At 44.9% G+C, this 27,567-nt stretch overlaps 2 protein-coding genes across 7 annotated transcripts in view; one reads left to right on the top strand and one right to left on the bottom strand.

Annotated features, from left to right (window-relative positions):
• The window catches only part of LOC134008614 (myosin-11-like), a 33,769-nt gene extending 12,760 nt beyond the window's left edge, over positions 1–21,009 (top strand). Inside the window, exons 5-43 of one of the 3 annotated variants that reach the window (XM_062448071.1) lie at positions 2,804–2,903; positions 3,083–3,109; positions 5,495–5,587; positions 5,804–5,867; positions 6,442–6,540; positions 6,648–6,791; positions 7,019–7,114; positions 7,299–7,417; positions 7,650–7,802; positions 7,936–8,109; positions 8,328–8,501; positions 8,744–8,858; positions 9,054–9,247; positions 9,735–9,856; positions 10,012–10,081; positions 10,255–10,415; positions 10,693–10,801; positions 10,959–11,090; positions 11,339–11,545; positions 11,722–11,859; positions 12,035–12,158; positions 12,319–12,490; positions 12,668–12,880; positions 13,123–13,267; positions 13,403–13,609; positions 13,773–13,877; positions 14,042–14,194; positions 14,468–14,716; positions 14,910–15,122; positions 15,432–15,644; positions 15,948–16,109; positions 16,270–16,398; positions 16,501–16,589; positions 16,730–16,853; positions 17,055–17,263; positions 17,720–17,828; positions 18,254–18,426; positions 19,013–19,045; positions 19,823–19,962. In XM_062448071.1, the coding sequence (XP_062304055.1) occupies positions 2,804–2,903; positions 3,083–3,109; positions 5,495–5,587; positions 5,804–5,867; positions 6,442–6,540; positions 6,648–6,791; positions 7,019–7,114; positions 7,299–7,417; positions 7,650–7,802; positions 7,936–8,109; positions 8,328–8,501; positions 8,744–8,858; positions 9,054–9,247; positions 9,735–9,856; positions 10,012–10,081; positions 10,255–10,415; positions 10,693–10,801; positions 10,959–11,090; positions 11,339–11,545; positions 11,722–11,859; positions 12,035–12,158; positions 12,319–12,490; positions 12,668–12,880; positions 13,123–13,267; positions 13,403–13,609; positions 13,773–13,877; positions 14,042–14,194; positions 14,468–14,716; positions 14,910–15,122; positions 15,432–15,644; positions 15,948–16,109; positions 16,270–16,398; positions 16,501–16,589; positions 16,730–16,853; positions 17,055–17,263; positions 17,720–17,828; positions 18,254–18,426; positions 19,013–19,037 (5,305 nt within the window). In that variant the 3' untranslated portion in view covers positions 19,038–19,045; positions 19,823–19,962. Of the gene's footprint in view, positions 1–2,803; positions 2,904–3,082; positions 3,110–5,494; positions 5,588–5,803; positions 5,868–6,441; positions 6,541–6,647; positions 6,792–7,018; positions 7,115–7,298; positions 7,418–7,649; positions 7,803–7,935; positions 8,110–8,327; positions 8,502–8,743; positions 8,859–9,053; positions 9,248–9,734; positions 9,857–10,011; positions 10,082–10,254; positions 10,416–10,692; positions 10,802–10,958; positions 11,091–11,338; positions 11,546–11,721; positions 11,860–12,034; positions 12,159–12,318; positions 12,491–12,667; positions 12,881–13,122; positions 13,268–13,402; positions 13,610–13,772; positions 13,878–14,041; positions 14,195–14,467; positions 14,717–14,909; positions 15,123–15,431; positions 15,645–15,947; positions 16,110–16,269; positions 16,399–16,500; positions 16,590–16,729; positions 16,854–17,054; positions 17,264–17,719; positions 17,829–18,253; positions 18,427–19,012; positions 19,046–19,822 lie in introns of all 3 variants that reach the window. The other 2 variants (XM_062448069.1, XM_062448070.1) reach the window with 2 other exon arrangements.
• Positions 21,010–21,075: 66 nt separating this feature from the next.
• nde1 (nudE neurodevelopment protein 1) lies at positions 21,076–27,456 on the bottom strand. 4 transcript variants are annotated; one of them, XM_062448077.1, is made up of 10 exons: positions 27,131–27,456; positions 26,727–26,817; positions 26,345–26,498; positions 25,665–25,813; positions 25,232–25,368; positions 24,096–24,275; positions 23,802–23,887; positions 23,513–23,664; positions 23,096–23,166; positions 21,076–22,088 (listed from the first exon to the last, which is right to left on the bottom strand). In XM_062448077.1, the coding sequence occupies exons 2-10, from the start codon at positions 26,807–26,809 to the stop codon at positions 21,958–21,960; spliced, it is 1,143 nt and encodes a 380-aa protein (XP_062304061.1). In that variant the 5' UTR covers positions 26,810–26,817; positions 27,131–27,456; the 3' UTR covers positions 21,076–21,957. The 4 variants fall into 4 exon arrangements, with proteins under 4 accessions (XP_062304061.1, XP_062304060.1, XP_062304062.1 ...); XM_062448076.1 differs by having other exon boundaries at positions 26,727–26,840; positions 27,131–27,455; XM_062448078.1 differs by having other exon boundaries at positions 21,076–22,063; positions 26,727–26,840; positions 27,131–27,452.
• Between the last annotated feature and the right edge of the window lie 111 nt (positions 27,457–27,567).

Raw genomic sequence — 27,567 nt, 5'->3', positions numbered from 1 at the left:
CGCAACCAATAGCCATGCCAATGTGGAGAATGTTTACAATATGCTGGGTGCAACAAAACACATGGCTCGGTATGCAAATATGTATGCATAACTTTGCATATCTACCCCTCACCATTTCTGTCGTTCCCGACAGAGGTTTACTACCAGCGTATCTGTTCAATAGTTTCTGCATCGTAACTATCATGAACACACTGGAAAAGAACCGCTACATGAATGATTGACTGTTACATGGTTATACGTTGTGTACTGGGGATTTCACCCCTCTGTAAGTCAGAGGCCCACACAGCACCCTTCCTGTCCGGCCTCCAGTGGTTCCAGGAAAGGAAATGCGAACGAGGGTTCCACCCAGTCGAGCAGCCCTGAGCTCTCTCTATTCAAGCCCGATGGATGCCAGGATGCAGCACATTGTCGGATCACGTCCAACCACTTCCTGTAATGCTGGCCACCAACAATTTCCATCCCCTTCCAGGCACATTTTTGGAAGGCGTGTTCTTTTTTCCTGTTTGTTTTCGGGCCGCTTAATGGGATGCCATGGTGGATCCCATTAAAAAGTAGGTTTGGTCGAGCGTCAGTCTAGGTTGTGTTTGGAGTTGGAGAAACAGGGTCTAAGACACACAATCTTGGCTGTCAAAGAAACAGATGTTGACAATGACTTATTGTACCATTTTAAGGTGGGTCACTGTGATGTTCTGTGATTCAAAATTATGTTCTTCAACATTTCTTTAAAAGGTTTGGTGTAAGTAGTGCTGACTGTCCTTGAATCCATATATGGGGAAAGGTAGTGTGCAAAACATGGAATGACATGTATGACATTCTCCTTGAGTTTGTATGAAAGTACACTGATATATTGTAGCAGCCCCTCACCAGAAACCACTTCTTATGTCATGGAACCTTCCATGACAAGTGTCACTGTAAAGGGTCACTGTAAAGAGTGAATGGTCACAAAATGATATTCTATGTCCTCCTTCATGCACCACACACGACAAAGGACTTTGCATTGCCTCAGTGTTCAGTTCATCATGGCTGTGAACACCATTTTGAGCACTGTGCTCAATCCCTTTTTTTGTCTCTTGACCACCGATGTTTAAAGTATCTTACATGCTGTATTAGTATTATGGCGTTTTAGGGCGTTTTATGGTGTTTTATGGTGTTTTTACGTTAACACTGTTTATAACAGTAAATATGTTAAACAACAAGAAGAAAGTATTGTGTACACACCTAGTGTGTTATAGTTTTACAAGATACACTTCACAGATGGACACTTAAACATGTTGGTCAGTCAGCCCTGAATAAGAATTCTTTGGGGCCCACTGTCAAAAAATTCCTTTTTACGATGACGATAACCTTGTGTGCGGTACTAACACCGAAGTCTTGTTTCACGGCTATGAGTTTTTCCAAGCTTGTTACAAACAGAATGCACCATGGGTAATGGCATGGACCCTTTCTAAATCCACACTGATGTACTTGACATCTCATTTCTACAGGGTCTTGTTTTTCTTTTCCCCTCAAGGCGCAGTGCTGCCACAATAACTCGACAGGATAGGAATGGACACGCTAACCGTCAAGCCTCGTTGCGTTGTATGACTGTTGATCCGCGCCACACTCTGACCTTACTGGAACCTTCAGGTTTAGAATCGTTTCACTGAGGAATCCCTTTAACTTACAAAGTGGGGTCTCTCTCTTTCCCAGATTCTTTCCAGGGATTAGAGAATTATGGGTGTGCGTGTGTGTGTGTGTGTGTGTGTGTGTGTGTGTGTGTGTGTGTGTGTGTGTGTGTGTGTGTGTGGAGGAGGGGGGGGGGGGTCTGGGGGAGACAAAGTGTGTGTTTGTGTAGTTTTGAGGGTAGGCCTGCTTTTTGTTAGTCTAAGGCCTGGTCTGGGGATAATCACTGTGTATGATGACATGGGCTGAGGCCATAGATGGTTGTATAACCAAGTAGTCTTGGCCTAGGCTTATGTTGAGAATAACAAATAGGTTGTGAGGCCAGGTTTCCAAATGTTGCCCTATAGCATTAGTTAGCATAGTTTTACGTCTTTCATGAAGATCTAGTTTCAAGGGTGTGGTATTTGTGTATTAGTGTTGTGTGAGTACTGGCTTTAAAGGGACTAGGTAGGAGGATGCCTCTGTAGATGCAACAAATAGGTTTTGGGGTGTCACTACAAGTTGAACACACTGTGGTTTTCAGTTCTAGACATTGCATGTGTTTTAGTTTTGTAGGACTTGACGCCCCCGATGAGAACGGTCTCCTTACGGGGCACAGAGGGGAGATTCCTCTGTCTGGACAGCCAGCCAGCCCCATGACAGAAGCCCGGTGGATCCCACTCACACCTTGCCTTTTATGGGCTTGTTGGAGCCGACCGATGGGCTGGGATCATTCAGCATCCAGGCATCCCAGATCAAAGACCAATAAAACTCCAACCAGCAGCCATTGTGTACTTCCCCCTTTTCCTATCTTGATACAAAGCTGGAGAGATCGATGCGTTTGTTGGTTTGTTGGTTTTGCACAGGGGTTGGCCTGGTCGAGCGTCATCATTATGCTTGGCGCTGGTGTTTGTTGACTGTCGCCCCCCCCCCTCACGTGATTCAAATTAAATTTAATCCGAGTTTATGAACTGTGAACAACCTGTTCGGTGCTGTTTTTCTATTCATGCGTCTCACTTCGTCTCTTTCTCTCTTTTTTTTCTCTCCGCTCCCTTCATTGACTTCCCTCCCTATTGCTCCTTCCCTATTGCTCCCTCACTCTCCCACTCCCTCTCCTTCTCTCCACCCCTCCCACCCTCTCTCCATCCCTCCCTCTCTACAGTGGAGAGTCCGGTGCAGGAAAGACAGAGAACACCAAGAAGGTCATCCAGTATCTTGCCGTAGTTGCCTCCTCCCACAAAGGCAAAAAGGACACCAGTGCTGTAAGTATATGCACAACAAACCACAAAAGACACTGAACATTCAATGCAATTTCAAAGTGACCATTGTGTGTCAGACGTTGGGGACCTTCCTAAGCAGTTTCCTTGCTCTTATGCAAGAGTTGTCCAGCCTGCAGGAAACTGTCCCTCTTTAATCCTTTATCGCAATTTCCTCCAAATAGCAACAATCAGGAACAAACTTTGCCTACGTGAGTAAAAGGGAATGCCTAGAGTGTGTTTTTCTTTTCTGCGTGTGGTGTGTGTGCGTGTTCTCTCATCCTAGGTTAAGGATTGCATGCGATAGTTGCTCACCGAGTCAAAAACAAATACCGTAGATATTTCTCTTCGATCAAGATCCCCCAATCTTTTTGTTCTTTGATCTCAAAGCAACCCTGAAGTTAAACCATAATGTGTAATATAATCTAAAGCCCTCTCTGACATACAGCTAAAAGAGTGCCCCCAAGAATCAATAGTGACTGCATGACAATGATTTTTCAGAACTCTGCAAAATGCAGGACCGCTATTGGGTATAAGTGCTATTAAATTGTGTATGGGTTAGGGTTAGAATCGTTTTCAAATATCATCCAGGTTTTTGTGAACACCCTTTCACTGCCAGGGGATGAGGGGGAGGGCTTGTCAGGGAGGCTTGGGTGGGGGTCGTGGGGTCCCCTGGCACTGAAAAGGTCCAAACGAGCACAAGTGTGAGCATGCCCATCTCCTCTTCCTGTCTCTCAAATGACATCATGTCCTGTCACAGACCCCTCCTCCCTCCTTACCCCCCCCCCTCCTTCTCCTCATCCACCACCTGCCATCCGCCTCTACGGGGCGTGGCCGTCTTGCTCGGTAGACTTTAGTCGTACACTTTTGATTTGCACTGTGTGGAGTTTTGGCAACACCAAATGTACCGTGACCCTTCTAACTTTTCAGCGGCATACACCGGAGGGTCTGGTCTTCAGCCCTAAGTTACAACATGTCATTTTAAGCTCTCTGTGATGGAATTACACTTGAGTAGGATTGAGTTCTCCATGGATGATGGATTGGGCTTAGTTGTTAGGGGTAGGGGTGCAATTTGGTGAAAGGATTAACTTCCAGGTCAACACTGTGTTTGTCTTCGCTGTTGGCCTCCCACCTCCAGTCTTTCCTCCAGAGAGTTGCTGAGTACTGTCTTGTGGGTCCTGTGAAAGCCCCGGACCAAAGCTCTCTCTTTGTATTCTTCTTCATTTCACTCTCTCTCTCTCGCTCTCTCTTCTCTCTCGCTCTCTCTCTTCACTCTCTCTCTCTTCTCTCTCTCTCTCTCTCTCTCTCTCTCTCTCTCTCTCTGTACACTATGTTGCCCTCTCCTCCTCCTTTCTTATCTTTCCATCTCCTGGAGTATTACAACAGCCTGTTAAAGGCCTTTCTGTCATCTGTAATTTCCTCGCTTTTTTTCTGTCTCTTTCTGTCTCTTATTCTCAGTGTCTGAAGCGAGCGGGAGCTTCCCTGCCTTCCCAATGCTGAAATCTGTCTGGTAGCTATCATCTTTCCTGCCCTGTTTTTTTTTTCAAGTCAAATGTTTTGATTTTAGTTACAGTTAATCTCTAGATGGATTTCACAGGATTTCACAGGAATTCGTCCATCAATTATTCTTAACAAGCACCAATATTAAATCATTTACTCACAGCACCAGACGACAAAAGTATGTAATTCGTTATCACAACTCTGAACTCTAACCCTAGATTATTCTACCACAGTTTTCCCAGGGACTGGGTGCATGATCCTTGCTCATCAGAAACATTTTATCTGAAGTCAGACGCCAGCAACAAAACAGGCTATCATGCTCAATTACTGTACATGGGCTTAGGTTAGCTTGTTGGCTATGCTAGCTGCCATCCAAGGGATCCTTGTTAAGAGAGAGAGAGAGAGAGAGAGAGAGAGAGAGAGAGAGAGAGAGAGAGAGAGAGAGAGAGAGAGAGAGAGAGAGAGAGAGTGTTTGGCAGAGGTTTGTGGTCTGATGCTGACGCCCTAGCTTTGATCAAAGGGATTAGGTCCACATGGAGTGATGGGGTGTCTTGCTCACTTACCTCCTTTTCTACTTCTACTGTGCAGACCAGACCCAGGTGAAAATCAAAATCAAGTGTGTCTTATGAAGAGGTTTTAAACATGCCATAGCTTCTGTAGACGGTGCATGTCTTATGTATCAGACATACATAGTGTCCCTTGCTGAGAGAACAGGTCCTTTGATCTGATCTGACATAGCCCTAATTCCAAGGTGTGTCAACCCTTGTGGACCTTTTATCAAGGGCTTGAGGGAGCTTTGAAAGCCTGAGGTATGCCTCAAAAAACCTTCTCTCCAAACGAACTCCAACTTGTTACCTTCAACTCTCCACTGGCACATTGTGAAGTTGTCCTCATTTCCACAATGTAGGCCGTCTAGTCCCATTTTGCGACAAATAGGTGAGCCCGGTTTTTATATGCCTTAGGAGTACAAAAGCCTTGTAAGTGACAGAACGGTAATAGTGTACTTTTGACTTTTTTTTATGTGTTCACCCTTGTCACATGAAAGGAAATAATAAGGATGATTTTATGATATTTTCATGTGACACTATCATCACCAGGGAGAGCTGGAGAAACAGCTGCTGCAGGCTAACCCCATTCTGGAGGCCTTTGGTAACGCCAAGACCATCAAAAACGACAACTCGTCAAGATTTGTGAGTTATCTTACCTCAGGGATAGACATTCCTGCTGTTGTAGTGGGATAAGGTTATCCAGGTGTTTCCAGGAGTCATTGATGTGTGGAATGTTGAAGTTTGGGTCAATTGTGAAATAATAAATGTTGTAGTTTTGTATTAAATGTGAAAGTTATGTCTTTCAATTGTCAATGTTGTTCAACGTGTGACATACCTATGCTGTCCTTTCTCCCACAGGGTAAATTCATCCGCATCAACTTTGACGTGACTGGCTACATCGTCGGTGCCAACATAGAAACTTGTATCCTGACATTGTGAGATGTGTATTTCACCGCATTGAGGGGCGACCCTAATAGATTCTCTCCCTGGAACTGACGTCCAGTTGCAAGTTAGCCCAACTGTTTAATCAGCAAACATTAACTCAGGTTGAGAAGCTACAGTTCACACATACCTGTAAGGAGTGTCATGGTCTCCCTTGTGACCATAGGTAAACATGGAGTGGGGTCATTGGCAGCTGGACAGTGACAGTCTGTTAGAGGACTGATACAGGGGTCATTAATAGCCTGACATTGATTCAACAGTTTGACTTTCCCAGGGAATAACGTAGACAACGTTTAGGGTGGAATTTTAGTATTTACTGTATTTAGGTCAATTTAGGTCATACACATGACATGACTCATTGTCATCTTGGTCCTATTTTGGCACAAATGTCCTCAAGAACAGGCCAATATGTGAACTAGGTCACAAACATATTCTAGGCACGATTTGTTCATGTAAGACATTTATCTTTAAGAGTCTTTGTGACTTGTGGCCCCAAAAAACAATAAAAGGTATTAAAAAGAGCTTCAAAGTACTTTTTTAACATGTGAGCTCAGACCTGCTGGAGAAGTCTCGTTGTATCCGCCAAGCCAACACAGAGAGAGCCTTCCACATCTTCTACTACATGGTGGCCGGTGTCAAGGACAAGCTACGTGGTACGCTAAAGGAGATTCCTCCTTGACCCGACATATTTTCCTAGTTTGGTAGCTGTTTATTGATTTGTTATTCTTATTAATTCGTCATTTGTGGTTTATTGTTCCAGAGGACCTGCTGCTGGAGAATTTCAACAAGTACCGTTTCCTGAGTGCTGGCAATGTCTCAATCGCTGGCCAGCAGGACGATGAGATGTACGAGGAGACGATGGAGGCCATGAACATTATGGGCTTCTCTGAAGAAGAGAGGATGGGTAATATAGTATTTTCAACTTACAAGAACTACAGTACGTTTGTGGAAGTTTAACCCATAACCCGTGGCAATTACGCTACTGAGTATGACCAGGGTTCTGGTCATATTTATATTAAAAACTCTTCACCCTTAATGAATGACTTAACAGCACCAAAGCAAGTTTCATAAGGGAGGCCATTTTTGATTTAGTAATGTCGCTAACTCGTCCATGCCTTGGCTGTTCCTCAGGCATCCTGAAGGTATGCTCCACAGTGCTGCAGCTGGGGAACATTGAGTTTAAGAAGGAGAGGAACCAGGAGCAGGCAACAATGCCTGACAACACAGGTGAGAGGTAACAGATACATCTAACTCACAGTGAGCACAATCTTCCTCTTTCATAGATGAACTACAAATCCCAGAAGCTTGGAGCTTCAACTATAGATCAACTACTCCACTTGGTAAACATTTTTGAGGTGGTAAGGGCCTTGTGTGATTAAACCATGCTGTTTGGTTGCTCTCGATTCACCAGCTGCCCAGAAGGTGTGCCATCTTCAGGGCATCAATGTGGTAGACTTCACCCGTGCCATCCTCACTCCACGCATTAAAGTGGGCCGAGAGGTTGTGCAGAAGGCACAGACCAAAGAACAGGTAAAATGTTTGGAATGGCCAAAAGCCTATACTCATGAATTAGACAGTACATGGCTTGTTAAATTCGATTTTTTTTTTCTTGTCAGATTTGTAAGACTTTTCTGTAAATGTTTTACATTTTCCTCTTAATGATAATAATATTGAACAATAGAGTAATATAATAATGCAGTTTTATAGTTCAAATATGGGCATATTTTTTCTTTAATGTAGCTTGTCTCTGTTTGTGTACCAGGCTGACTTTGCCATCGAGGCCCTGGCTAAGGCGATGTTTGAACGCCTGTTCCGCTGGCTCCTGGCTCGCGTCAACAAGGCCCTGGATAAGACCAAGCGCCAGGGCGCCTCATTCCTGGGCATTCTTGACATCGCTGGCTTTGAGATTTTTGAGGTCTACCTCTTAAAACTTCAAATATGTATGGCATCTTTTGAAAGACAAAAGATGCATTATTACATGTAGAGACATATTACACCAACACATTAAGCCAACTGACACTGACTTGTTTTCCTCTTTTCCCTTGCAGAATAACTCGTTTGAGCAGCTGTGCATCAACTACACCAACGAGCGCCTGCAGCAGCTGTTCAACCACACCATGTTCATCCTGGAGCAGGAGGAGTACCAGAGGGAGGGCATCGAGTGGAACTTCATAGACTTCGGTTTAGACCTGCAACCCTGCATCGAGCTCATTGAGAGGCCGGTGAGTGGAAAACAATTATGTTTTTTTCTTATTTTCACGTTTTGTCATTGGATGTAACCATGTCCAGTTAGCATATCCCAAACACTATATTCTGAACTCAAAAAGGTTGCCATAAAAATATTGAAAACCAATAAACGTATTCATTGTTAACAATTGTACAAATCGGATTTATTTGATTGGAGATCTACTCAATCACATATCTCACCTCCACTCTGTAGAACAACCCTCCAGGTATCTTGGCTCTGCTGGATGAGGAGTGTTGGTTCCCCAAAGCCACAGATATCTCCTTCGTAGAGAAGCTGATGAACACTCATGTCAACCATGTCAAGTTTGCCAAACCCAAACAGCTCAAAGACAAGACTGAGTTCTCTGTGCTCCACTATGCTGGGAAGGTATGTGTTGCTCTTGCTTGCGTGCTGAGATGTATGCATTTGCTCCAAATGTCCACACTATATCCATTCATGTTCGATATTCATACTACATTCAAATATTCCATACCACACAGTTTGTGGTGCCTGGCATTGGTTTTCCATTGAATCTGTTACAGACTATTTTGTGTCTGTTTCTTAGCATCCATGTTTTTTTATTTGTTTTGTCAGAATTAATGACTTGTGCTATCTGGTTTTGACTTTAGGTGGACTACAACGCTTCCGCATGGCTGACCAAGAACATGGACCCACTCAATGACAATGTCACAGCACTGCTTATCAGCTCTGTCAGCCCCTTTATCCAAGACCTCTGGAAAGATGGTGAGAGCTATTGTACATTAACTTTTAACTTGTTCTCAATGTCTTAATTATTGTTGTTGATTTGTATACATACAGTATATGCACATATAAATGCAGTCAATTGACCATATATGTTTAATTAAATGGTGATTGACTATAGTTTGAATATTTGTTACATGTTCATGTAACTCAACCTGGACCTGATTTTTGACACAGGTGATCGTGTTGTTGGCCTGGATGCCCTCGCCAAGATGACCGACAGCTCCATGCCCAGTGCCTCCAAGACCAAGAAGGGAATGTTCCGGACAGTGGGCCAGCTCTACAAGGAGTCCCTGACCAAGCTCATGACCACCCTGCACAACACCCAGCCCAACTTTGTCCGCTGTATCATCCCTAACCACGAGAAGAGGGTACGAGACACCAGTGTTACTTTGGATTCAACAGAGTCTCGTTGGGGTTTATTTAATTCACTCCTAATCCAATTCGCTGGTTTTGTTTAGCGTGGTGACATTCCTTTCTTGATGTAGCTACTTGTTTACTGTTGCAAGTTTACTGTTTCATCTCTTTTTTTTGTGTGAGAAAAAAACTTATTTGATTAAGCGACAAGGTTTGGGCTGGCCGCTGAAAGTAGCTTGTTTTTTGTTTTTTTTGTGTCATTTTTGGATTGCTTACAGTCCTTGCGTGCGTTTATGACTGATTCAGCCTTTTGACAGATTACAGTATGATAAAAATGAACAATAGTATTCATTTACTTCCTTCTTAGCCTGATTCCTTTATCAAGACACGGTAGAAAAGCATTCCCCAACAGTGTACCCCAAAATAACTTCAACAGTGTATGATTAAGTGTTGAGTTCATATACACATGTAATGAAAACACATGTAATTATTTTTTTCAAGGCGGGAAAGCTGGATGCTAATCTAGTCTTGGAGCAACTGAGGTGTAACGGTGTGTTGGAGGGTATCCGTATCTGTCGCCAAGGATTCCCCAACCGCATTGTCTTCCAGGAGTTCCGACAGCGGTGAGTAGATTTTGTTTCTGCAACGAAGCGCTGAATGTTATTTTTGCTATGTAGTAAACGGCAACAACAGTATGATATTCGTTTTTTCACGAATTTTTCATGAATTAACTCATTTATTGAACTGCATTATCTCTACTTATATTTGTTATGTACAGATATGAGATATTGGCTGCTAATGCTATCCCCAAAGGATTCATGGATGGCAAACAAGCTTGCTGCCTCATGGTAAGATACAACCTTTTGTCTATCCCCAAAATGTCCTCATTTAGGAAAACCTAGGTTTAGAATAGTTGCACTAATGGCAAAAAAAGGTTCCTATCCTGTATCTTATAGCCATACAAAATGAGCCATTCATTATTTCACTTCCTGTTTTTCATAATCATTTCCTGTTTGTGTAGATCAAACACCTGGACCTGGACCCAAACTTGTACCGGATTGGTCAGAGTAAGATCTTTTTCCGTACCGGCGTGTTGGCTCAACTGGAGGAAGAGAGAGATTTGAAGATCACCGTGGTGATCATAGCCTTCCAGTCCCAGGCCAGAGGGTTCCTGGCCAGAAAGTGAGCATCAGACTGTGATGCAATCTGATTTGACAAAGTTGCTGATATATGCCCTTGTCTAATACTTGTGTCAAACTATGTACTACATTTTACCATTGCAAGAGAAGAGTATAAGGAATTTTGATTTTCATAAAAGAAAGACAAAGATGTGAATTTGTAGCCCAATGAACAGCACTAACCCTTTTGATTTCAGAGCTGACTGATAGCTTAGCATACGATAATGTTATATGCTACCTATCTTACCTTTAAGGTTGCTTAACTTCCTTGGTTTCCACAGGGCCTTTGCTAAGAGGCAGCAGCAACTGACAGCAATGAAGGTGATCCAGAGGAACTGTGCTGCCTACCTCAAACTCAGGAACTGGCAGTGGTGGAGACTCTTCACCAAGGTAAGATACACATACACTTCATTCAAGGGATTATAAACTCTCGGAAACTGCATTTCAGGCATAATTGTAACCACTGTTAGTTGAGAGTTGTCAATGAGCTAGTCGTTGACATTGTTATTAAAGAAGGGGCCCTTTGATCTTCCCTCCTGTCCTATAGGTCAAGCCTTTGCTGCAAGTGACACGCCAAGAGGAGGAGATGGGTATGAAGGACGAGGAACTTAAAACAGCCAAAGACAGCGCAATAAAGTTTGAGTCCGAGTTAAAGGAGATCACCTTGAAACATACAACGGTAGGGTACAATGTCGCACACTACTCTCAATCCCAGTCTCACAAGTCACTACGTGTGTAGTCTTTACAATAATGGCACTCTCTCATAAACACAGGAACGCAATTTAGTCGATGTACCCCAAGGTTGTAACCTTGGGCGATGCATCATTTTCGGACATCTTCGATATCATCCTATTTTTCGAGGTACCTTTTCAAATCCGAACAGGAATGATTTCGGATATTCGGCTACTCCCTTTGTCGAAACGTTAGGTTCTCGAGGAGAGGAACACGTTGCAGGAGCAGCTGCAGGCGGAGACGGAGCTGTACGCCGAGGCGGAGGAGATGAGGGTACGCCTGGCTTCTAAGAAGCAGGAGCTGGAGGAGATCCTCCACGAGATGGAGGCCAGGCTGGAGGAGGAGGAGGACCGGGCACAGGCGCTGCAAGTGGAGAAGAAGAAGATGCAGCAGCAAATGCAGGCACGTCTTTTCCTTTGTCCTTTCCTGAGCCCGTTGGTTCACGCGTTGTCAATTGTCATCAACGCTAAATACATGAAAGAATGAAGTTGTAGTGTTCAGGGATATTGATCCCTTGACTCTTCAAGTACTGACCTGAGGGAATGTTTGTGTCCTTTCTTTATTTTCTTTGGCCAAAGGATCTGGAGGAGCATCTTGAGGAAGAGGAGGATGCTCGTCAGAAGCTGCAGCTAGAAAAGGTGACTTGTGAGGGCAAGGTCAAGAAGTTGGAGGACGACGTCTTGGTGATGGAGGACCATAACAACAAGCTACTGAAGGTCAGTCTCCAACCATGGAGTAATTGTAGGTTGTTGGGTCAAAGTAGTATTGGCCAAAAAAGCTTAACAAACGGTGATCAATCAACGGTGATTACATGTCAAATTGGAACTTCATTAACTATGGTTTCAGCGTGGGAAAAATGTACGATTTTTCCATTTGACTTTTCCATTTTAGGAAAGAAAACTGATGGAGGAAAGGATAGCAGACTTTAGCTCCAACCTGGCAGAGGAAGAGGAGAAGTCCAAGAACTTGACCAAGCTCAAGAACAAACATGAGTCAATGATATCTGAACTGGAGGGTCGGTATACCCTTGTTCATCCAAAAACCAAATGCATATTTTACATTGACCATGAGACCCTATTACCATTAACCCTGGTGACAGGTTGCATTTAGAGTCCTAATATGGTTGACCATTATCCTACCATGCAGGATTATAATGTCCGTCTGTTGTCCTACAGTCCGTCTGAAGAAAGAAGAGAAGGGTCGCCAGGAGCTGGACAAGGCCAAGCGTAAGCTTGAGGCCGAGTCGAACGACCTCCAGGAACAGATCGCTGACCTTCAAGCCCAGATCGCCGACCTCAAAGCCCAGCTCGCCAAGAAGGAGGAGGAGCTCCAGGCCGCACTGGCAAGGTGGGCCAAAGCACCGCCCAGTACACGACCACTGCATCTACATAACACTTTGTTGTATATATTTGTAGAATGAAGCGCCTTTTCTGGTTCTAAATCATGTATCCGACGTGGGAAACCCTCCGTGACCAGTTGAATCCACACGCAGACAACCATAACCAACTGTTTCTGTCTCACCAGGCTGGAGGACGAGATGGCCCAGAAGAACAACGCGCTGAAGAAGATCCGGGAGCTGGAAGGCCACATCTCAGACCTGCAGGAGGACGTGGATTCCGAGAGGCAGGCCAGGAACAAGGCTGAGAAGACCAAGCGAGACCTGGGCGAGGAGCTGGAGGCCCTCAAGTCGGAGCTGGAGGACACGCTGGATAGCACAGCCACCCAGCAAGAGCTCAGGTGGGCACCATTAGTCCACTCTTCGTCTGTCGCCGTCTTCCAAGTTTCGGCTGACTGTGGATAGATTCAATCTTCCGTCGCTCACTGTGTGACTCCCCCTATGCGACTCCCCCTATGCGTTCACTGGCTTCTACATCCGTATATTTAACCAAACCATTCACCACCCTACTGTGCATGCTTGCATCTTCCATTCATCCTTTTATCCGTCTATCTTTCCACACGTCCCTGCCTTCTCCATGCAGGGCTAAGCGAGAGCAGGAGGTCACCCTGCTCAAGCGGGCCATGGAGGATGAGAACCGGACCCACGAGGCCCAGGTTCAGGAGATGAGACAGAAACACACACAGGCTGCGGAGGAGCTCACCGAGCAGCTTGAGCAGTCCAAACGGGTAGGAGACCTCAAATATGCTATGCTATCTGTACTGTACTATGCTATGCTATGCTTTGGATGCATATTATAAGGATTATAATTCGATATGAATGGAAGGATAAACGTATTCCCACGTTTGCTAACTGCCCACCAGGTGAAGTCAAACCTGGAGAAGGCCAAGCAGGCACTGGAGAAGGAGACATCGGACCTGACCGTGGAGGTGCGCTCGCTGGTCCAGGCCAAGCAAGATGGCGAACACAAGAGGAAGAAGCTGGAGGGCCAGCTGACCGACCTACAGTCGCGCTTCAACGACGGCGAGAAGCAAAAGGGCGAGCTGGGAGAACGTTGCTCCAAGATCACGGTGAGATAGGGTCGGAGATAAAGAGTGAAGTGCAGCCTTAATGAAGTGCAACTTGTTTGTACGAGAAAAGCATAGTTGTATCAAAAGGTTGCCAGATCAACTGGATGAAGACCAGATATGGATTTCAGTGACTGACCCGTATTTCATTTTTGTGACCCCACAGATTGAGTTGGAGAGTGTCACCAACCTCTTGAATGAAGCCGAGGGCAAGAACATTAAGCTGAGCAAAGATGTCGCCACACTGAGCTCACAAGTTCAAGATACACAGGTACACACAAACACCGCAGATGGACAACTTCTGCCACTGAGAGAGCTCTCATTTGGTTTTCATAAAGTCTAACGATATTCCATAGCCCCGTATCTCAAATGTACTTGTGCATTGTTGAAGTTGGGACTGGCACCTTTAACCCTCATCTGCGTAAAAATCCATAGGAGTTGCTAGCGGAGGAGACTCGTCAGAAGCTGCAGTTCTCCACCCGCCTGCGTCAGATGGAGGACGAGAAGAACGGCCTGCAGGAGCAGCTGGATGAGGAGGTGGAGGCCAAGCGGAACGTGGAGAGACACGTCTCCACCCTCAACATCCAGGTACGGGAGCCCATGAGTACAACATTGTGACGGGGGGGTGAGGGGTTGCTGTCAGAGCAGTGTAACATTCATGCAATCTTAAAGACTTATGTCCAGCGAGTTACATCAAGACGTCTCTAATGATTCTTACCTTGACCGCGCACCATAGACAGAGGTCATCGTGCAGCTTTTGTAAATGTTATAATTCAATAAGACACTTTGTGTTGTATCATTGTCCTGGATATTCAACTAATCCATCTACTTTTTGAAACCTGTTTAAACCTGCTTCTCCAGCTCTCAGACTCCAAAAAGAAGCTGGAGGAAATGGCTGGAAACGTTGAGCTCCTGGAGGAGAGCAAGAAGCGTCTACAGAGGGACCTGGAAGCCTCCAGCACCCAGTTTGAAGAGAAGGCCTCAGCCTACGACAAGTTGGAGAAGACCAAGAACCGTCTGCAGCAGGAGCTGGAGGACATCTTGATGGACTTGGACAACCAAAGGCAGATTGTCTCCAATCTGGAGAAGAAGCAGAAGAAGTTTGACCAGGTCAGAGGACAATCGATCGACACTTGAGGAGATTTAAGATATTAGGATGCTGATTGTATAATATTAGTAAAATAGTACTAATCATTCAAAGGGGAACGTGAATCTGCTGACAAACATGCTGGTTTTGTTTATTCTAAAAATAATCAATAAATATACCACAAACAAAAAGAACACCTAAGCCTTTCCCCTTCAGATGTTGGCGGAGGAGAAGAGCATCTCCAGCAAGTACGCGGATGAGAGGGACCGTGCGGAGGCGGAGGCCAGGGAGAAGGAGACCAAGACTCTGTCCCTGGCCCGCGCTCTGGAGGAGGCCCAGGACTCCAGAGAGGAGCTGGAGAGAGCCAACAAGGCCCTGAGGATCGAGATGGAAGACCTGGTCAGCTCCAAGGACGACGTGGGCAAGAGCGTAAGTCTGTCGATCATTTAAATCCAAGGAGCATCAAACTGTTTCCTTCATGTTTCAAAAATCGGGGCATAAAGGTTAAGCGCAGAATACAATGGAGGTGGAAAATGTTGTGGATTGTTGAGTGCGGCCGTGAACTCGTTTGGCAAACCGTCACCCAACCACCTTTACTCCTTCCATTCACAATGTTTTGCGTCGTCTCTAAAAACCTTCTGCTACATTAGGCAAAACTTTTCATTCCATTCCACACACATACGAAGTACAACCAATCTTTTAACTTGATGATGATGCCCGCCTTCCCTCACCTTGAAGGTCCACGAGCTGGAGAAGTCCAAGCGTGGCCTGGACGCCCAAGTCGAGGAGATGAAGACCCAGCTGGAGGAGCTGGAGGACGAGCTGCAGGCAGCCGAGGACGCCAAGCTGCGCCTGGAGGTCAACATGCAGGCCCTGAAGGCCCAGTTCGAAAGGGACCTGCTGGGACGCGACGAGCAGGGAGAGGAGAAGAAGAGGCAGCTCATCAAACAGGTGCAGGATTCGTTTTTTTGTAAAACGTCCGCGGCGTGAATAACTCTGTGCAACATCTACGGCCTACAGAATTTAGGTGTTGCGTTGACGTTTAGAAATAAATCTTAAATCGAAATGAATTTTCTGCGCACACCTCTCTAAAATCTAGTCTGGAATTCCTTCCTTTTTACTCCAAAACATATTAACCTGCGGGCTAGTTTGCAAATAAGAAGAGGTGCTAAAGATTCCCTTTCCTTCACGAGTATCAGAATCACCAGAAAAAAAAGAAACCATATCATGCTCTTGTTTCATTGGCCCGTCCAGGTGCGTGAGTTGGAGACAGAGCTGGAGGACGAGCGCAAGCAGAAAGCCACGGTGGCGGCGTCCAAGAAGAAGATGGAGGGAGACATAAAGGACCTGGAGGGACAGATCGAGACCTCCAACAAGGGACGGGATGAGGCCATCAAACAACTGCGCAAGCTCCAGGTCAGAAAGACTGAGCAACGTTGAAAACAATGGATATCAGTAGTAGCTTTGCGGCGGGGAAAAAAAGAATAGTGTTACAATGTCTAGTTAATAGGTAGCTTACACCACGTGGTAGTCTTATCGTCTTATCGTCGCTCTCCTCTTCGGTCTGCGCCACCAGGCTCAGATGAAGGACTACCAGAGGGAGCTGGACGATGCACGCGCGGCCAGGGAGGAGGTTCTGTCCACGGCCAAGGAGAGCGAGCGGAAGGCCAAGAGTCTGGAGGCTGAGCTCATGCAGGTCCAAGAGGTAACCTTGCCAACCGTCAACACTATCTGATACACAGCTAATGTGGTGCCATAGCACAAGCTAATCCTAAATGGGTGTATGTGTACGTGTGTGTGTCTCTAGGACCTAGCAGCCGCTGACAGGGCACGGAAGCAAGCAGAGGCTGAGAGAGATGAGCTTTCTGATGAGCTGGCAAGCAACTCTTCCGGAAAGTGAGTCGAAATTGCTTGCTGAACAATAATGACTCTTTTTGTTTAATTATGCAAGTATGTGTAAGCACTGAATTGAACAGTGTACTAAGACACTGTTTGTTTTGGGTCGCTACTGTTTCATTTGCGCGTGTGTGTGTCAGGTCGGCCTTGTCTGATGAGAAGCGTCGTCTGGAAGCCAAGATTTCTCAGCTGGAGGAGGAGCTGGAAGAGGAGCAGAGCAACATGGAGATCATCAACGACAGGCTGAGGAAGAGCACGCAACAGGTACGACTGGCACAACGAAGCTCTTGACCGTATTTTGATCGCGTTCTGACCATCGTGAGATGGTCAAACCATGCCCAACCGAAGGACCACACCATGACAGCTTGCTGACGTCTGAACCATTCTCTGGCCCATTGTGTGGGCTGATTATTTTGAGCAGAATTCCTCCTTGACCACACACTGACCGCTCTGACCGCTCCTCAGGTGGACCAGCTGAACAACGAGTTGCAGACGGAGCGCACCACCTCCCAGAAGAACGAGAGTGCCCGTCAGCAGATGGAGAGGCAGAACAAGGAGCTGAAAGCCAAGCTCCAGGAGATGGAGAACCAGGTCAAGTCCAAGTTCAAGTCCTCCATCACCGCCCTGGAAGCCAAGGTGGCTCAGCTGGAGGAGCAGCTGGAACAGGAGAGCAGGTCAGGAGCCATGCGTGCGTGTGTGGACGTGTAATCGAGTTGAAGCGGTTCAAACTCACCCCTCAGTAGAATTACTGCCCGCCCGCTCAACCGCATGCTAGATTTTCTGTCGCATAGCAGGCTAAAGTAAATGGTTCTAAATGGTGGTCATTGCGTCTGGAAGGAACGTAAGGTGAGGTGACCCCAAAGTGGGCAGGTGAGAGAGGAAGCCATACTGACGAGATGCTCGTCCCTCTTGCGTACGCGCATACATCTGTGTCTGTATTTGTTCCGGACCCATAAGGTAATACACGACCCAAAGGAATTCGGCAAACATGATCTCTACCCTCACAGGGGTCATATCTACATTGCACTAAGTGAAAGACTAATGCCATGACCCGATGACCTAAGTGAATACACGTCTCCAGTTGTATGTTTATGGCCACATTGGTGGTAATGGCAGTTCGCTGTGTGCAGGGAGAAGCAGGCCTCTGCCAAGGGAATGCGTCAGAAGGACAAGAAGCTGAAGGATCTGATGCTTCAGGTGGAGGATGAGAGGAAACAGGCAGAGCAGTACAAAGACCAGGTACTCTACCAATCTACACCCAGACAAACCAAGATGAAGCTAATGCAATGCTAAAACAGTCGGACTGTATTAGCTCTTCTTTTTTTACAGATAAACCAACATTGAATTAGCCTTTTGTCTTTTTTTAATGTAAATAACCCAACTCTGAAACCCGTCTCATGCTAATAAATTACAAACCGTTATGAAGTTAAGATATCATGTTACTTATGTTTGGACGACTGACGGATTACTTAATTCCTCCCACCTGTCATGTCAAGTATTATTCCCCTAAAAAGCACCCATCTAATCTCCCATTCTTCTTCCTGGTGCCAGGTCATCGATAAGTCACACAATGTTGTGTTATTTCGTGCTGTGTCATGCTATTAGGGGGTGATGACAGTCTGGTGGAAGTCTGACCACCCTGTTGTTTCCTTGGCCCTCCCCAGGCGGACAAGTCTACGGCTCGGATGAAGCAGCTGAAGAGGCAGCTGGAGGAGTCGGAGGAGGAGTCCCAGCGCATCACCGCCGGCCGCAGGAAGGTGCAGCGCGAGCTGGACGAGTCCACCGAGGCTAACGACGCGCTGACCCGTGAGGTCAACTCCCTCAAGAGCAAACTCAGGTAAAATTCGATGACTCTCGTGTTTCGGTGTTATCTTGTGTTCTCCCGCGTTCGCCCGTGTTCTTTTTTAGTGTCCTCTCAAGTTTTTGGTGACGACCTCTGTCCTGACATGACAATTTGAGTCCATCGGATATGCACTGGACAACAAATATGTCCCGTACGCAGGGCTACGTGCACAGTGGAATAACAAGCGCTCCCACTCGGTTCCTCACTGATTTGGCTCAATGCAAGTTGCTTCAAAAAACGACGACTGCGAGGCAAATCAAAAGCACCTCACAAACTCACACGTGTTCAAATACGTTTGAAAGCGGGACGATCTCACCGCACAGAACACCATGACCTATTCAGCGGTGCAGTGAAATAGACTTAAAAAGTCGGGGGAGCTTGGTCGGTTCGACTTCTTGTATGTAACCGCACTCCTGTTTATGTAGCTGCCCGTCCCCCACCCAACCACACTTCACAAATTCCAATTAAACTCATGCAAATGGATACACAGTATCCAGTGAGCACTTCCCTACTTCACATCATCTGTCAGACTTTGTTTTTCCCCCCACTGGAACCCAAAGCATTTCTGTCTTTATTGCAGAGGCAACCCAGAGCCAAAGGAGTAATGTTGCAGGTACCTCTGCTCGTAGATGTTACCACATCCAACATTTCACCAGCTGTCTCTAACTTCACCCCCCTGCCCATACTCTTCTGTATTCTCCTTCCGTATGCCTATAAGAGGGAAAATATGGTTCAATTGTGTATTTATCTGAAAAACGATTATGTAACCCTGCAAGAGAAATGCAGTGCATTCAAAACAAAATACTTTCATTGGTGACCATATTTTTCTCCATGCTTGGTTTAGTTGGTCTAAACCTGACTCATTTCCCTGAAGCCAGGAATGATGAGTTTGAATCATAACTGCCATGCTAACTCTTATGATAACAACACCATCTCTACACAGCGTTTTCAATTACTATTTGCTCTTTCATCCCATTGTTGATCACTTGACTGTGTTTTTTATCCAATGTTATGCATAACTTGACAGAGGTATTGTTGGCAGTTGTTGGTTTGGTTTTTACAGTAAAATACTATGTTTTTTAATTAAATGGTAGTAGCATCTAAAAATGTGTCACAACAGCATCAACCTTGTCCGCAAGTATTGCTAGACAACCATTTGTACGTTTTGTTGGTTGATCATAAACAGTGTCACTTTTGTTTATATTTCGGGTATTTAAATTCCCTGGACCTTCATGAAAATGTCATGAAGTTTCAAATGCCACACCAAAACGATCCGAAATACGGTCCGTTTTTATTCCACACTAATTCAAGTTTGCTTTACATGTGTATATGTTTGTCTATTTCTGCGTCTATGTCTGTATATGCGTGTATGTCTGAATCTTTGTTTAAGGCGTGGCAACGAGCCCTCCTTCAGTAGTGCACCACGGCGTGCCGGGGGAAGTGGCGGCGGCCGGAGGGTGATCGATGATGAAGAAGATGGAGATTCACAGGGTGACTTCAACGGAACCAAGTCTGCCGAGTAGAAGAAAAGGAATTCACTCTGCCGACACGATCGGAATCAGTATTGCATAACAGGCAGAAATCCAACACCAGACTTCATCCAGAAAGCCTCAATGTTCCTTAGTCCAGATCACTTCAAATGGATTCGTTTTCTATTTCCTAGAGCACCTTTCTAACATTCTATAACTAACCAAAGAGGTTTTGAGAGTGTCAGTGTGTTGATGATTGTTTTGCTGTTCTTTGCTGGCACTGTTTTTCTACTGCACTGAATGACTATATTTTCTTTTTTGAATTATTTTGCGCCCTCTTAAGGTCCGAACGTATCATTCTTTATCCCCCTTTCACCTGAAAGATAAGTCAACTATCCCTTTCAGCCACTTTCCAACTTTATCAGAGGTTTCTATAGATCTATGTTGATATATTTAGAGTTTATGTAAATCTATTATCTTAATCCCATTCGTATTACATTTTGACTGGTCCTGTCTTTTGAGACTGCTGTTGCTTTTTTAGATTCTTCTAGGAGACGGTTAGGTACCTAAGACCAACCTAAATCACTTCAGTGCAAAATATTTCTACCATGATGAAGTATACCCATCTAAGAACATACAACATAGTCCAAATGTATTGCTATTATGGATTACCAATATTGACACAGTTGCAACTGTAGCAACAGCTTTATTCTGTCCATGGCTTGGACAAGGAATACACCTCATAGATCAAATAAGTGTATGTAACAAGCTGTCAAATATAGACCGTTTAGTATGTTTACCTTTACACTGAAAATCACCCTTTCTATATAAGATCCTGTCCGACTTAATTGTTCTTAAGTGATAATATATGTTATTATCTAGATGACCTATTCAGAAATGGTGTTATATAACTGAGTCCAGTTCATTATGCATTTAAATATCCAAATGCATATTTCTTCCTAAAAGTTGTTCCTAAAAACTGGTCACCACCAAGATACTGTTTGTCACCATGCTTTGTTTACCTAAATGATGTTTAAATCTTCAATCTGAACCTTCTGTCTATAAATTGTGGAATCACCTGCACAAGAAATAAAGAGTGAAAAAATAACACCCGTTTCCTGACTGTTAATGTCTATCTAGCTCCACATTTGAAATATAAAAGACACATACACAATACTTTTCTCTGTTTTAACAAAAAATAATTTGCAAACCAACAAGTAGACATAGAACACATTGGGTGTGAACATAGTCCAAACAGGGAGGTGAAAAATGTAGGTGTCACAGCCATGACCAGTGGCTACATATCCAATGTGAGAAGCTACACAGTGGACTTTACAGACACTGCAATTCCTGGGTCAAAGTTCACACACAACAGCTCACCAACGTCAACAGTTGCGCTACACTCTACACATTGGCATATGTTGTGACGCTCCTTGTTCAGACATATATATATTGATAGATTTCTTCGGTGCAATGATGAAGCGATGACGGTCATATTTAGTGACAGAGAAGCCAAGACCAGAGAAGCACTGTCAGTGGAACAACTTTCTTTCTTTTCAGGTTTAGTTTACAAGGGTGTACAGACTAGACAATACACACTTCTTTGGATAGGCAGACTATAGCAGACCACAGCTCTCTAGGTTTGAACTTCCACCATTTACAGACCTTCAAGGAAATATGAGGAACCCACAACATTACAGTTTATAACACTGCGTAACATTACCAGACCCATTTACAACATGTCAGTCTATAAAGGCAGGCCACACTGCTCTTTAGAACATAATTCTGAAAAATAGAATAGACGTGTGCTTATTTCTGAACTCTGGTAAAATCTATTATTGCCTGTTATTGCTATTTCTGTCTTGATAGGACCTTTAACTTTGAGACAAGTTTGAACAAAGGCCAACACTGAACTACATGTCCTTTTCAGCCTTCTTCCGTACAAAGAAATGACCCATCTGATCTGCCTGGATCAGTGACAGGCACACAGAGCAGCACACTCAGGTCCACTCCCAATATTAGCACTGATGATATCTCAAGCAGGAGAAGGAAGGTGTCATGAGTTTTTCCTTGATATTTTTTTTTCCCCCCTCAGTGCCTCCTTGAAACTCATTGGAGAAGGTGAGGCTCTCCCCTCTTCTCCTCCAATGACTTTTTGTTCGCTGCAAAGGACAGCAAAGAGAAAATCTGTGGAATGTGAGGTTTAATCCCTGTCAGAAACATTGGTATACATTCAAACAGTGCAGAGCGAGGCACTGACTAAACTTCCTTAATGATGAACTCAGAGGATAAGAAAAGGCTGCTGCGTCAATGTCTTAAAAAAATACTATAAAAAATTTCACAACAGACATGCCAAATTTCTCTGGTAATTGTGCTCTAAAAAAGTGTTATGTTCCTAAATAATACGATTTCGAAATTCTTACTCCTCAAAGTGTACATTATCAACCACTGTCTACAGTTCAGTTCATTGGCTCATTAAGTAGTACCCAATAACATTTACAGTAGACCAGTTAAACAGATATCGTGGAAACCTCATATTGCAAACTTTTGAGACACTTGAGAACTTGAGCACTCTACTTTTCACAAAGCTACATACCTATAGTCATAACTCTCTTCTCTTTAACCTTTCCACCTAAACATATGCTACAAGGAAGACATGACCAATTCATGACAAGGCTAAAAATACACAAAAAAAAAAAACTAAATTAGGAGATAATATTAGTCAAGGCAGCAATGGCTAAAATGCTAACACTAACTCTTGTCTGACTCGACATGTAGGAACTGTTAGCAAAACAAACTGGCTTCAAGACAAAGTCAAGGTAAAAAGGGACCAGAAAGGGTTAGTGGCACAACATAAAGACTGTGGACTGGGAGAACGAGGAGAGACAGGAGGGTGTGCAGCCATTTGTCATTCAATGTCCCCAATATTCTTTCAAGCTAAAAAGCTGTAATGTGATAGCATTAGGATGTCATTTTTCTCGGCCCATGCAGCGATACAAAGGGGAGGGGGGAGGCTTCTTAAGTTCTTAGTGGGACATTGTTGGGTTCAGTGTGAATGAGTGTGTGTGTGTGTGTGTGTGTGGAGGGGGGGGGGCACACAGCTGAAAGCCCTATTGGAACTTTGGAGCAGTCTGATGTGGGGGTACAGTGATGTGCATGTATGCGTGTGTCTCATAGCAGGATCTTAACCCCACCCTGTGGTGACTGGGAGCCTTGGGAGAGACCTCGTGGGGGAGCGGGTCCAAACTCTAACCTCTTCACCAAGCTGGAAGAAACGATGCATGCACACAAAGATCACGGTTAGCACGAAACAGCTTTATGACTGTTGTTTGTATGACACTGCGAACACGTCCTTGAGGTAAAAGTATATTCAGTGGAGATACACACACCAAATGAAAACGAGGTCCGGTTTGAAAACACGTGAAAAAGGAACATGTGATCAATAAAAGTACCTTTTATTCATTAAAATTGTTTTTGGCTTCCCTCTTACTTGATCATCATTGACCGGACAAGACAAGATCAGAGGCTACCTCACAGACGCGTGAAAGGAAGGATGACGCCTGATATCCTCTACTGAAACAGTCAGGTGACCGGAGAGACTTCCTGCTTACCTGTCATACTGTGGAGGGGGGCTCATGCTGCTGGCCTGGACCTCTAAGCCCTCTGGAGCAGAGGGAGTGCTGGGCCCTGCCGGAAGAGCCGGCCTGTTTGTCGACGTGTCGTACACAAACTCTCGACAGGACGCCAACTTGGACTCAAGGTTCTGGGAAAGCCGAAACAGTACAGAGCATTCTTGTTCAGGAATATCGCCATCCGAGTTCCGTAGGTTGTATTTAAGTTTAATCGGAATGGGCATAAGCCCTTTGTTTACAACGGCAAAAGCTTGAGGGTCTCTCTTACCCCAACTTTTCGAAGCAGCTCCCCTACGATGTTGAGTGCTGATATGCGGGCTGACGTGGTCAGGGGGGTTCCTGTCAGGTTATCACCTGAACACAAACACAAACACTAAACGCACCGTACAACAAGGACATAGTACATCAACCAATACACCGGTATATGGGTTTTTAAATGAAAAATCCTATAAACCACTGGTTTAACAGTATCCACTATTGATGCTAAGATATGGATCGATACGTGCTAGCATTAAGGGATATTTCTTTATGCCGTTTCAGCAAGAGCAGCCATTGAATTCACCTCGCCGGATGTTGGATGCAGGCGTGGTGAAGGTACTGAGGGGTTTGGAGGGGGTGGCCGGGAGCGAGGGGTACCCGGGTGAGGACCGCGACAGTGAGTCGGTCCTATCCGTGTCCTTGCCTAGGCTGCTGGAGGGTCGTCGCTCCTGGACCTGTTGCACGGCCAGCTCCTGACGCAGGTCTGTCCATAACACAGGGGCCGACAATCAGCTTCAGTGAGGACAGCTGTGTACCATCATGCACCAGGGTAGGTTACAACAACAACCCCTGGATTACAGCTGAACTCGGACAGCTGAGGTTGATGAAGGAGGAAGGGTTTGGGAGTGGGGACAAGGACCAGTTAAAAGAGTCTGAATACAAGTTTGTCAGGGCGGTGAGAGGTGCTTAACGACTGCACTATGAGAAACTTCAAAAGTTCTCCGAAACCAACTCGGCCTCTGTCTGGAAGGGCCTTCTACAAAACTGAAAGCCCCTCCCCACTCCACTAATGACTTGCCGACAACCTGAATGAGGTCTATTGTTGATGTGGCAGACAATGGGACAGTCCTGACACCATCCCCCCATGTCTCCATCCACCGGCTCCAGACCACCAGCTCCTCCTACCGCCGGAGCCACTCTACAACTGTCCACCTCAGAGGCCCCCTCCTCCCCAACAACAACAAAGACTCTCCGTCCTGGGACATTTGTAGGTTATTCAAGAGGCAGAACCCCCCCCCCCCCCCCCCCCTCAAAGCAGCTGGACCAAATTCTGTCTCTCACATGATGATCTCATAACACTCTCTTTGTACAATTGTCACGTCACAGTTTTTTTGCCCGTTTTTGTCCTTGCACTACATGTTTAATGTTTTGCATCAGCAGACCAAAGAAAATTTCAAAAATACTCGTCAATAACCCCGTTTCGGATTCTGAAGAACACAGAGTAGTTGTTAAATACTGTTGATAGTATGTATTTAAGAAGCTGGTCCTTCAGCTTTTTCTAAATAAATGTGCTTAATACAATGGACGTTTGTATCCAAGACAACATTAGAGTTGGGTCGATGAGCTATCAAATGTCGCCTAGCTTCAGAATGGAGTTCAGAACTTGCACGACCAGCGATTATTGCGAACATTAGCTCTGGTGTGTGTGTTTCTGCGTACCTCTGGCCTCGTCCTTGAGCCTCTGGACAGATTCCAGCAGGTTCTCTTTTTCATCAAGTTCACTCTCCAGAAAGGCATTCCTCTCGATCACATGGTTCATCCTCTGCTCAAAATCCTCGAGTGACATAATGGTCGCCCTGGGACACCGGAGAGACACAGTCATGGTTATTGAGTTTTTGAGGTTATTATTCCGAGCTAGATGTTACTAAGCCATTATGGTGCATGTGTTCTACAAGTAGAAAATTACAATGAGTCTTAAATGTTAATGGTATCTGTTGGCTACAGCTTGTTCTCATGTTCTCTTGCAAGTTTGTGTGAGAAGCCTATTCATCCAATATCAAACTCATGTGCAGATTGCTTTCCAGACAACAAATAAAATGATGTCCCAAAGCCTTATACTAAGACCCAGTAAAGATCATCCAGACAGACTGACCTCTTGGCCCTCTCCAGGTCATCGTTGGACTGCTCCAGCTCTCTGATGTACTTCTGCAGGTGGTCTCTAACCGCCGTGGTCTCGGCCAGGTCTCCCTCCAGCATGGAGATCTGTCTGAAGGCCTCCGAATGCTGGGCCTCAAACTTCTCCTGTGAAGATGAGGCAAATGAGAAGTAAGCAAAACAAACGTCGAAATAAAAGACATTCTCGAATGACACACTCCGCCAGTCCTCCTTTTTACACAGTAAACGGATCACATTTCGGTTCTCATTTCCCAAGTTGTCTTTGGAGCAAAACTGATAGTTCAGCTTAGCATTATATAGCTCCCTCACTTCTGTCTCCCTGACTGTTCCTAAGCAATTTGGATGTTTTTTTTTTAAGAAATCTGTATTCTCTCTATTAATATTTGTCTTCCCTCTGGACTTTTGAGCAAAAATAGCAGTCAGCTGCTCCATCATGGCTTTACACAAGAGCCTCTGGTGCTGGCTGTGGGTTTAGTGAATTAGTGCCTGTAGACAACTTTGACTGTGTGTGTGTGTGTGTGTGTGTGCATGCATGCATTATTGAAATGTACTCACTAAAACTTCACAAACGAAGCACAGCTTTAGTCAACAACATGCACAACAACATGAGCAAGAATGACCCGGAAAACATTTGACTCGAGAACTTAGATGCCATACCCTGATGTTTTCCAGTTCCATGCAGAGTCGGTTGTTATCCGAAAGCAATTCCTTGTTTCGTGCCTCACAAGTTTTCAGTTCTACCTCCAGTTCAGCCTCATAGTCCCGACTCATCTGCTGGAACTCCTGCAACTCCTCTAGAGCCTCGTCGGCCCTATATGGTCACACGCACACGTCAGACCCCAACAGAGCTGAAAGAATTAGCTACTATGGTCATAGGCTAGAATAATCATATGGGACCCATCATCGAATCACTTTGTTAATTCGGAAACGTCTAAGCTACAGCTAAAAAGCTAGCCATCTGTTGTGGCTAAAATATCGGATGTGAATAGCGCGGATGGTCGGGCAACTCTTCCGTTGTTCTGGAATGTCTCAGTCTTACCTTTGCTGGTGTTTCTCTGCCTGCTCCTTCCAGAAGCACATTTCTTCCTCTGCAGACCCAAACTTTGTATTTGGTTCTCCCATCGTGTTATCTACAATAAGTTTGTTGTCACAACTACTACAAATAATTAATCACATGTTAAGAAGATGCATACCACTGGAGGATTATAGTCAAAGCCAACAAGTTGCTCCTATCATATGTCGTGCAATACATTATACTGCTAACGACACTGGTCGGTTGAACTTAATGTAACAAGAATAGATAAGTGCGATGGATTTTCAGCAGAATTTAACTAGGTAGCATGCTAGCTAGCTAGCTTCCTAGCCGTGCATTCAACAATAGTTATATTTCAAATTGAGCGTAGCCTACAGCAGCACATGATAGAAAAGTAACCAAATGCTTACCAGCATACGTAGAACAGTACCACTTTTAGATTTTGAAATTGTAACACTACTACAATAACTTCATCAGTTAGTAGCCATATACAAAGCAAACATTTTGCTAGCTAATTAGCTAACTTGCTGTCAACTGACTGCACTGACGTCCAACATCACAACCAAATACAAATCCTGTTTGCGGCGCGCAATATTATTGGTGGATTGTGTGGACTGACACAAAAAGATACAGACATGAACCAATCAATGGGTGCGTCCCCTTGCGCAAAAACAGTTGAAGGGTTGGAAAGGTTTCGCCTTGATGAATTTAAAAGTTTTGTAGTTTTTAAAATATCTCGAATGAGTGTCAACTTTCTTATTAAAATCTTCCAGAAACAAAATCACATCAAATGGCAGGTAACCTGTATCCCATGCGAACACTAGGACTTTTACGACTGCATATCACC

Source organism: Osmerus eperlanus, chromosome 22 (assembly GCF_963692335.1).
Source record: "Osmerus eperlanus chromosome 22, fOsmEpe2.1, whole genome shotgun sequence".
In the NCBI taxonomy this organism is placed as follows: domain Eukaryota; kingdom Metazoa; phylum Chordata; class Actinopteri; order Osmeriformes; family Osmeridae; genus Osmerus; species Osmerus eperlanus.
Note: the sequence above shows the minus strand (reverse complement) of the source record. Positions and strands in the feature narration are given on the sequence as shown.

Bases quoted from the DNA above. Each gene is read 5' to 3' on its own strand.
- nde1 (XM_062448077.1), bottom strand. From the start codon at position 26,809: ATGGGAGAACCAAATACAAAGTTTGGGTCTGCAGAGGAAGAAATGTGC. The intron at 25,369-25,664 runs GTCAGTCTGTCT...CCGGTGTCCCAG, and splicing joins GACCTGGAGAGGGCCAAGAG to GGCGACCATTATGTCACTCG. The intron at 23,665-23,801 runs GTAAGAGAGACC...CGGCTTTCCCAG, and splicing joins AGCTGCTTCGAAAAGTTGGG to AACCTTGAGTCCAAGTTGGC.